The sequence below is a fragment of the Strix uralensis genome, chromosome 7 (assembly GCF_047716275.1).
Source record: "Strix uralensis isolate ZFMK-TIS-50842 chromosome 7, bStrUra1, whole genome shotgun sequence".
In the NCBI taxonomy this organism is placed as follows: Eukaryota; Metazoa; Chordata; class Aves; order Strigiformes; family Strigidae; genus Strix; species Strix uralensis.
In genome coordinates, this window is record NC_133978.1 from 17,828,163 (window position 1) to 17,838,415 (window position 10,253).

At 51.7% G+C, this 10,253-nt stretch overlaps 1 protein-coding gene across 1 annotated transcript; it reads left to right on the forward strand.

Annotated features, from left to right (window-relative positions):
* Positions 1 to 5,699: 5,699 nt before the first annotated feature.
* Positions 5,700 to 9,851, forward strand: ZNF503 (zinc finger protein 503). The gene is made up of 2 exons (XM_074874569.1): positions 5,700 to 6,582; positions 7,675 to 9,851. Exons 1-2 carry the CDS (start codon positions 6,268 to 6,270, stop codon positions 9,193 to 9,195), a joined length of 1,836 nt encoding a protein of 611 aa, XP_074730670.1. The 5' UTR covers positions 5,700 to 6,267; the 3' UTR covers positions 9,196 to 9,851.
* Positions 9,852 to 10,253: the final 402 nt, after the last annotated feature.

A 10,253-nucleotide genomic window follows, 5' to 3' on the forward strand; every position in this document is an offset into this window, starting at 1 on the left:
ACTGTTACGAGAAGATAGCTAAGATATATTGCAGGCTTCTCCCTGCCCCTAGCCCCCGCCCAAACGTAGCTGTCTTGTAATTGCGTCAAGGATTACTGTTCATTCGGCATTTGGGTGTTTAGATAAGGTTAATTATTGGGGTTCCAATGCCTTTTCCTGCCATATCCTTGAAACTTTTCCTCGAATCTCAAAAGACGTTATTCCTCACGCAGTCGAAGATGCATCTGGTTGATCTGCACGGTTTCCATAACAAAGTTGTCAATAAACACACTCTACATTTGGGATCCAAGTGACGAAGCTGAAGATCGCCTCCATTTGTGTGCCACAGTTAATTTCTGCAGGATTACTGTAACCAAATATGTGCTTAGATGGTATAATTCTCACCCGTAGCCTCCAGGCTTTCGCAGAAGATAAACACAGAGATGCCTTTATGATTGCTGAGATTCAATGATCAGACCAAGGTGTTAGAGAAGCTAAAAGACTCTTTTTTTTCACTCTTAAAATCTAGGCAGCAAATACCAGTTCGAGTACAGACCTACGAATTAGGAAACGTGTTCACTTGCTTTGGGCTCGATCATTTTAAACGTAGTACGTTTAATAACATGAAATGGCACTAAAAATCTCCATGCACTTAACAGGAAACATACCCAGCCTTTCCCGTGTCATCACTCTCGTTTGACTTGCTCTCTCCCTCGCCCTCTAGAAAGTTACCTTAAGGCTTATTTAAAATAAAAACTGTTTGCATAAGAAACACCTTAAACATAAAAGAGGATAGATTTGGAAAATAGCTGCTGGTGAAAGGGTTTCAACACGGGAGTAAAAATTTTCACACTCATACATGAAATAACGTCAATAGCGGAATCTATCAAAGGGCTTAAAAGAGAAAAGTGAGGGTTTTATTAGGTGCATTAATCTCTTCCTTATCTCAGCGTAACAAAAGGAAGAAAATTAGGCAAACTCATTCGAAAACATTTTAGGAGAAGATATTTTTCCGAAAACAGTAAGCAAACAAACAAACAAACAAAGTGATTTTTCTGCTCGTTTAGTAAAAATACCACTGACGACTAAAATTCACGTTCACTTAAACGTGACTTATTTTGCAGATGGCTCTAAAATTATCACCGCTTATAAAACGATTACCTACATCTCATGTAGAGTAAAATATATATTGCTGATATATATCAGGAAAGTAATTACAATCATAAGGGTAAATATTTTCAAGTAGTTATGCAAACAGGGGAGAGGTTTGGAAATCTTACTTTCTGTTGGCAAACACTCAAATTATTTGCTTTAATAACATTATAGAAGAAATACCCCACACCTCTGCCGGATACCTGGGCAGATGCATCAGCTATTATCTGAGCACATACAGTCTTGTATTAAAAAATAAATAAAATAAAATAAAATAAAATAAAATAAAATAAAATAAAATAGTGCCTCTCATCAAACCTACGAATTCTTGGTGCGGTATTTCTGATAACCCATCACATTTCTTATCCGAAGTATTACCATTCTTGGGAAGGAGGGGAAAAAAAAAAAAAAAAAGAGATGCACCGCTTACAAAAATCTATTGCAATGCGTATCTTAATAAAAGCCTTGGGGTAGATAGTGAAACGCAAGCACTACCAAAGCAAATAAATTTTACGCACAGGACGGACAGACAGGTAACTGAATTGTGTTATGCATGGAAATATAGCCCAGACACAACTCAGCAACTACGTTTCTGTTAATTAAAAGCTTAAGCTTGTTCTAAACGATAGAATAGAGAGGGGGTGGAAAGGAAGAAAAAAAAAATCTGAAGGGCCTGTAGGGTTGTTGCTGTTCAGTTTAAAAGCCTAAACGCCCTTTTCCAACATGATCTACAGAAGCTGACACTTAAATGGCAAGAGAGCAAGCTCGCAGAGCAGGCACGCTGGTGCCGAGGTTTCTGCAGTTCCCTCTCCCGAGGGAAAAATAGTCAGTCCGGGTTTTGGGGGTGATCCTGACCAGGGTTTGCAGCTCGCCAGCCTGACCTGTCAAGCGGATTATTTTAGAGGGAGATTAATAGGGGAGGCGGGCTGCAATAATAATCGTTTTGTTTGATGTGACAACTTTGATAGGCGTTGATTTACTTACAAACTGATAGGCTTTTAATTGAGCGCCTCCATCCAGCTTGAGATGAAAGGAAAACCGCATTGAAAAGCTGCCCGAGTGCCCTCGAGCCTCAATACTGATTAGCCATCTCGACAGTGAATAGTTCAAGGCATTTTCAAACTTTTTTTCCGCTCTCGCTCTCCTCTCCTCCTCAAATATCTGCCAGCCCACTCCTTTTTAAGAGAAAATAAATCATTTCCATTGTGTGCAAATAAAATCGACTTGACATGCTTGCCAATAGCTGGTAGGTAAAGGAAAGTGTGGACTGGCACTTGTTAATTAATTCCTCCTTTGCTCTCCTTTTTTTTAAGTTACAATTTTCCTTTGTAAGAGAAGGAAGACGGGTTCCAACCCTTAGGTTGTTTTTTTGGTTGTGGGGTTTTTGTTGTTTTTTTTTTTTTTTTAAAAAAAAAAAAAAAAAAAAAGAGAGAGAGAATAAAAGCAACAGCCGCCAAAACTTCAACAAGACTACACAAGTAAATGCCAAACAGCAAACAGTCTGCACGGACTCATTAAACAAGGATCCCTCGCGAAGGTAACGAGTCGGACGGAATCACTCTTCTTCAGCTCAAGAGCAAAAAGGAGCCTGCAGCAGCCAAAACAAAAACTACGCACCGCTTTCACGCTGCAGCCCCGCCGCCGCCCGCTCCTACGCGTGTGCATCCTAATTCCGAGACCCTCGCTGGAATCGTTTTCTGCGTGTGTTAAGCGCAGTGAATAAGCTCTCATAGCTCAGAAATGCTTTGGAGGGGGCAAGGGGGAGGGGATGTCTTGGGGCCGATTTTTTTACAAGCTTCTACATAAAAAGTTTACAGTACTGAGTGTGATTTAAATCTCATTTCAAAGGCTGAGTAAAAAAAGGGGAAAAAAAAAAAAGCTGTCCTCTGAAGTTACTAATTAAATTACTTTCTGATGCTTCTACTTCAGCTAGAAAGATCGGGGTTCATGCTGTTCCCCCTTTCCTTCCCCCCGCTTTTCCCATCGGTGCGCTGCCTGTTTTATACATGTACCGGGTATCGCCTTTGCTTCCCTGACTTACAAGTAAAACAACCCCTTTCCGAAATCACCCACACCTCCACAAGAAAAGAGAGAGGGAAGGGAAAATGGGGAGGGGGGAGCCTTCCCACAGCTGACTCTACCTTAAGACAATTAATCTTTAGTCTTTCACCCTGGGAGGCAGGATAAATACAACGAGAAAACAGATAGGAGTCTCCCCGGTCCTGTAAGGAAAACAGCTGTTCCAAGCACTTTAATGCAAATGAACACAAATGAAGGTTTCAGCTTTTTTTTTTTTTTTTTTTCTTCCAGAGTTTTACTGCACTCCATTTATCAATTGGACTTGACAACAAAAGAAAGAACTGGGGGAAAACCTGGGGCAGATTCAAGTCACTTCCACTCTATATAAAGGAAGGGGGAAGTTCCTTGAGGGCAAGTTGTGGGTCTTGTCAGTCCTATTGCAATATCGGGTTTTATGCAAGCTTTCTTTCTCTACCCCGTCACCTTTTAATTTTCACGGTCTTGTAAGATGACCGCGGTGATTACAAAATGAAAGTACGTTTATGACTTTCCACTGAGAAGTTGTGGCAATAAGCCCTACGCTTTCAGAGAAAATACAGAATTTAAAAACTTTGTTAAAATTAATTGTGTCTTTATAGAAGCTAGAGGAGTTCCACATATTTACCCTACTCTCTACACTTTATTAAAAGAGTAAAGTGGTTTTAATAAAAGACAGCAGATATACTTACTTGGCTGCAGGATTTAAAAGGTACCGCTTTACGGGGGGGGGGGGGGGGGTGTGGGGTGGTGTGCTGAGAAGATCTCTAGGAAAACGTGCCTTATGTCTACCTCGTAAGAAGAGCAGATCATTAAAGGCTATCTGACACATCTGTTTAGGGACTGGGGAAGATCGGTGCTTCAAGGGAAGAAAAAGGATTTGGTTCAGCAGATATAAACTCGAGAAAGTGAAAGTCCTTCCTCTCGCCCACCCCTTCCACGATCAGCGCCTGTTCTGGTCGGAGTCCAGGTCAGGAATTGGACGCGACCCCTAAAGCACTCGCCTTGTTCTTCACTTGTCAAACGTGTTTTATCTCTAAGTGACCTTTTTGTTAATGTTGTAGATTGTGTGGGCCACCATGTCAGATCCGGAAACAAAAGTAAAAGATTGATTAACACATTTTGCCTGTGAAAAAATGTTATGGGATGAGGAGGTGGGGGGGATAGTGGGATGCAAAGTACAAAGAGAAAAGAAAAAGGCAATCCAGGGAGCGACAGAAGGGCTGCGGACTCCGCTCGGGGCATCCGCCGGCACGGTAAAACCAGGGCAGGGGGCAGAGGACTCGGTACGCTTCGGGAGTGCACAGACACAAAGCCGGATGCATATAACGCCCGGGTGGATACCCTGCGCATACCCACGAGGTTCTCAACACAGCCGAGCTGAAATCAAACATATCAACGGCGAACAGATACTCTCGCTAAGGGAAGAGGCCGCCTCCCCAGGCCCCCGGTGCCAGCGACCGGGCGGAGTGAAGGGATGAAGGGCTCTTCTTCGAAGAGGACGAGGAGGGAACGGGAAGAAGAGCCCGGTAGCCCACCCCGGTCCCGCACCGCGCTGTCCGGCGCGGACGCGTCCCCGCGCAAGGCAGAGCGGTGCGGAGCTGGGGAGGGCTGCCGGGTGCTGGCACACAAATCGAGTTTACTCGAAGGATTTATTCCGTAAATTGAACGGCTTTTTCTCCCGAGGAGCCCGTCTCTCCCTCTGTTTTCCTTCCTCCCGCTCTCTCTCTCTTTCCCCCTTCAAGTCACACCAGGCTTGTAATCAGCAACAAAAGCTGACATAAATCAAGGGCGGATTGACAGGGGCTGACAAATAACTGATTGATTGCGGTTGGGGAGCACTGACAATTGACGGCGGGGCGGAGAGACCCGAAAGGCGGCGGCGGGCGGTGCGTGACAGCCCCGCGTGTGACGACCGGCCTCCCCCAATCCCGCCGCGCTCCCCGCGCCGCCGCAAGCCGCGCCGCAGCGCCCCGGCTCCCGCCCGCCGCGGGCGGCGACGTGCAGGCCGGCGCTCTGCAGGTTCTCGTCCGAGCCTACCCCCGCGCTGTGAGGCGGGAGGGGCGGGAAAAGCGCCCCGCGCCCTTCTTCGGGGCCTGGAGGGGACGCGGCGCGGCGGCGGAGGCCGCGGAGCTGTCCCGGCGGGCCTGCCCCGGGCAGGGGGGCGCGGGCTGGGCCTGTTGTAAGCGCCGCGCGTGCGGCGGCCGGCCGGCGGCAGGCCGTGCTCGGGGCGGTCGGTGTGCGTGCGGTGAGGCTGCGCTCGGAAGGGGGGAGCGGGGGGGTCGGCGGGGCCGGTGGAGCCCCCGGCTGTCCCACACACCACACACCCCCCCCCCGGCGGGCGTGGCGCCCCTAGCCCCACGGCCGCCCCCGCGGCTGCCGGGGTACCCGCGCCGGCTGCGGAGGAGGAAAAACGTTCGCAGCGCGTGATGTGAAACACAGAATTAACGCCCAGCCCGTCCTAGGAGCGAAAACAAGGAAGGAGGGGAGGGGAGAGGGAAGGCGGACGAGAAAGGGAAGGGAAAAAAAAAGAGCGAGAGACCATTAAAAACAGAGAAAAAAAGCCCCAGAAAAGGGAACGTCACATCCCCTTGACCCTCCAATCACCTCGGGGTCCCATTTGATTGGAAGGCGGCAAAGGCTTTAATCTCAGACTAATTCAGCTGCTTTTGAAGTGAGTTTCTTTGCCAGATCCCGGGCTGGATGGGCAGCGGCTCGCATCACAGCTGAGCGGCGGAGGAGAGCGCTCCGCTCCGCGCCGCACCGCGCCGCGTCAGCCGGGGGAACCGAGAGCGGCCGAGGGGGACAGCGGCACACGCTCTCAGCCCCCACCCCCGCCCCCAGCACAGCCCAAGGATTACTCGGCTTTTTTTCCTCCTCTTTCTCTCCGGCCGGCTCCCCCTTTCCCTCCCCCTCCCCACCCACGCCCTCCCCGCCAGAGAGAGCCACGGGACATTTTATGTTTGTTTTCCTGCTCGGGGGGCGTGTGGCTTTTTTCCCTCCTCGCCCGCAGAAACCCAGCGAGCGTTTCCTAGTGCGAGCGGCGCCACTTGCCCCAGTTTTCATGCGAGGTTTTGGGTCATGATCACATCGCCCTCGCTTTCTGCTATAAGAAGTAGTAAGCGCAGCAGCAGCAGCAGCCTCAGCGAGCCCGGAGGCAGCCCCCGCCGCAGCCGCAGCGCCGCCGACCTCGCCGGGCCGAACGGGCACGCTGGGAATAACGGCAGCAGCGCCGCCGCCAAGCCCTGCTTCCACGCCGTCCCCCCCTCGGACCCGCTACGCCAAGCCAACCGCCTTCCCATCAAAGTCTTGAAAATGCTCACGGCGCGGACTGGACACATTTTACACCCAGAATACCTGCAGCCTTTACCCTCCACGCCCGTCAGCCCCATCGAGGTAAGGACCTCGGCGCCGGCCCCTTCTCCCTCCCCGCCCGGGCGCTCGCTGTGCATGGCGGCTCCGCCGGCCTCCCGCGGCACTTCCCAGCGCTTTGAAACCCGTTTACACCAGGAAACGGGCTTCTTTTGATCTGGAGTTAGTGCGAGGGACCACTCCTGGTTGTTGTTTCCACGTTTACTGGGCTAATTTCTAATTCTTGTGTAAATGAACTTTTAATTTTTGTTCTTTTTAGCATTTTTTCCTTTTTTTTTTGGGGGGGGGGGGGAGGTGTGAGTGGAAGGAAACGATCCTCTCTGGGGTCACGATCCGGCCACGCAACTAAGCAGCGCTCCGAGTGCCAAACAACCTTGCTTTTGCAGGGAGCCTTTTTGGCGGGGGGGGGGGGGGGGGGGGGGGAAGAGCGGAGAGGGACAGGCTCAAGCGTGGGTGCGGCAGGATAACTATTTCAGCTCCCTGAGGAGCGTTCCCTTTCAAGTACCGACACACGTTTGTACTTCGGGAGCCCTGTTCGTCCCTTTTCCCCTCTGCCGAGGTTGTCGGTCCCCCTCTGCGTAGCTCGCTGTCTGAGGGACCGAAACTCGAAACGGAGCGGGTGGTGGGAAGGGTGTGTCCGTGGGAATGAATGATTTCATTACGGTCTGCGCGGAGCGAGGACACCCCTCTCCCCCGGAGCCCGGCTCGCCGGCTAACTCGGGCTCCGGTTATAAATAGTGGCAGCAGTCAGGGCGCAGAAATGCTGCAGTCGCTACAGTTTCACGGGGGGGGGGGGGGGGGGGGGGGTTCGTGCCCCCGCACGGCCAGCGCGGCGGGGAGGCAAACGCCGAGGCACCGAGCTCCGCGCTGCCCGGGCCGCTGCCCCTGCGGCCGCGGCGGGCTCACAGGGATACGAAAACCCCCAGACCTTTTTAAAGGCTTTGTGGAAAACGGTGCACGCAGGGGAGGGGGCTGTCAGGGTGATGAATGCGCACAAAATTGTTCATGGCTGTTCTCTGCAAAAACGTACGGGACAAGTGTCCTAGGTATGCCCCAGGGTTTTTCTTAGACCCCGATTAAACGTCCCGTCTTTGTGTGTCCTTCTGATTTCCGCAGCTGGATGCGAAGAAGAGTCCCCTGGCCCTTTTGGCACAAACTTGCTCGCAGATAGGGAAGCCGGACCCGTCGCCTTCCTCCAAACTCTCCTCGGTCACGTCCAATGGCTCCGGAGGCGACAAGGACTCCAAGTCGGGCCCCTTGAAGCTCAGCGACATCGGCGTGGAGGACAAGTCGAGCTTCAAGCCGTACTCCAAGCCGGGCGCGGAGAAGAAGGAGCCGGGGGCGGCGGGCTGCGCGGGCGCCCCCGCCGCGGGGGTCGCGGCCGGGGAGAAGTCGGGATTCCGGGTGCCGAGCGCCACCTGCCAGCCGTTCACCCCAAGGACAGGCAGCCCCAACTCCAGCGCCTCCGCCTGCTCGCCGGGGCTGCTGCCGGCCGAGGGCAAAGGCGGGGAGGACAAGAAGGACGCGGAGGGCTGCGGGAAGAGCGGCAGCTCCGGCGCGGAGGGAGGCCCGGGCACCACCAGCATCAGCCACAGCCGGATTAGCGTGAGCTGTGCCGGGATTAACGTGGAGGTCAACCAGCACCAGGAGAGCACGCCGGGCGCCAAGCCCATCGCCTCGGACTCCGCCTCCTCCTGCAGCAGCACCACCGCCACCTCCTCCACCTCCGTCCTGGGCTCCGGCCTCGTGGCCCCCGTCTCCCCTTACAAGCCGGGCCAGACCGTCTTTCCCCTGCCCCCGGCGGGCATGAGCTACCCGGGGACGCTGGCTGGAGCCTACGCCGGCTACCCGCCGCAGTTCCTGCCGCACGGAGTAGCGCTGGACCCCACCAAATCCTCCAGCCTGGTGGGGGCCCAGCTGGCCGCCGCCAGCAGCCTGGGCTGCAGCAAGCCGGCAGGGTCGAGCCCGCTGGCGGGCGCGTCGCCGCCGTCGGTGATGACGGCGAGCCTGTGCCGAGACCCGTACTGCCTGAGCTACCACTGCGCCAGCCACCTGGCAGGCGCCGCCGGCGCCTCCTGCGCCCACGACCAGGCCCTCAAGTCCGGATACCCCCTCGTGTACCCCACCCACCCTTTGCACAGCGTCCACTCCTCGCTGACCGGCGCCACGCCGCCCTCGCTGGCCGGCCACCCTTTGTACCCCTACGGCTTCATGCTCCCCAACGACCCCCAGCCCCACATCTGCAACTGGGTGTCGGCCAACGGACCCTGCGACAAGCGCTTTGCCACCTCGGAGGAGCTGCTTAGCCACTTGCGGACCCATACAGCCTTCCCGGGCACCGATAAACTCCTCTCCAGCTACCCCAGCTCCTCCTCGCTGGCCAGCGCGGCGGCCGCGGCCATGGCGTGCCACATGCACATCCCCACGACGGGCGCCCCGGGCAGCCCGGGCACGCTGGCCCTGCGCAGCCCGCACCACGCTCTGGGACTCGGCAGCCGCTACCACCCCTACTCCAAGAGCCCCCTGCCCACCCCCGGGGCCCCCGTGCCCGTGCCCGCCGCCACCGGACCCTACTACTCCCCTTACGCACTCTACGGACAGAGACTAACCACAGCCTCGGCCCTGGGGTACCAGTGAGCACAGGCAGCGGGGCTTTGGCACACAACACAACACAGAGTCTAGCAGTGAGGGAAGGAAGCCCTGCGAAACTTTATAAAAGTTGGAAAGAAAAAAAAAATCTGACTTTTTATAAAATAGTGTTCATTTGAGGACTGGATCCATGAGCACTGTATTTATTTATGTTAGCTTCAAGCGGGACAACGAATCATAAAGTGCATTACTTAACTGAGCTCAATAGGTAAAAGTGGAACACCCATTGTAGAATATAAATAAAAAGATAGAGGTCTTCTCTTTAATGTTACTTTAAAATTGCTATGATTGTATTGTACGTTCTTATTTAATGTCTCATTGAAACAAAAAAAAATTACATGCATGTTTGTTACTAAAACACAACTCGCAATTTGTCAGTTATAATTTCAAATTGCAATTATTTTTAAGGTGTATACCCTTGAAAGAGAATTGGTATTTTTTTGTATGTATTCTGGAAGAAAAACAAAAACAATTCTATTCCAAAAACCTCATTTGCCTTATTTTGTTCTTTAAAAGGAACACTTAACTATTTTTAATTTTTAAGTCCACCCTGTAAAAAGGGTTAAGTAAGGTTTACGTCATGTACTAAAATAGACAATGTATCGCTTTAAAGATTAAAATTCCGTATATTTGATGTATTAAAAGGTTTTACTTTTTTTTTTTTTTAAATACGCTTTGATTCTGTTATAAAACCCGAGTAGGTCTTGGATGGAGGCAACTGCTAATTTCTCCTTAAGCGTTTATTCAATTTTAATTAAAAATTAAAAAAAAAGCCAAAAGTTTTTTTTTTATTGTAACCCCAGGGCTCTCTTAAAAAAAAATCAGACGGGAGTATTTTTTTTTTCCCTTCAGTAGAATTCGTAGGCACAAAATAGGAAAACTGAGAATCGGTTAAGTCTCTTTCACTTTCCTAAGGAAGATTAACTTTTTTTTTTTTTAAATGTTTTTACTATGAAAATCTGTGTTTTAAAACTGGGTTTCAATTAAAAGACTTTGCTCTTTATGTAGAAAGAAACGGGAAAGGCAGGACTTATTTGTAAAAGAGT

Bases quoted from the DNA above. Each gene is read 5' to 3' on its own strand.
- ZNF503 (XM_074874569.1), top strand. From the start codon at position 6,268: ATGATCACATCGCCCTCGCTTTCTGCTATAAGAAGTAGTAAGCGCAGC. The intron at 6,583-7,674 runs GTAAGGACCTCG...TGATTTCCGCAG, and splicing joins CGCCCGTCAGCCCCATCGAG to CTGGATGCGAAGAAGAGTCC.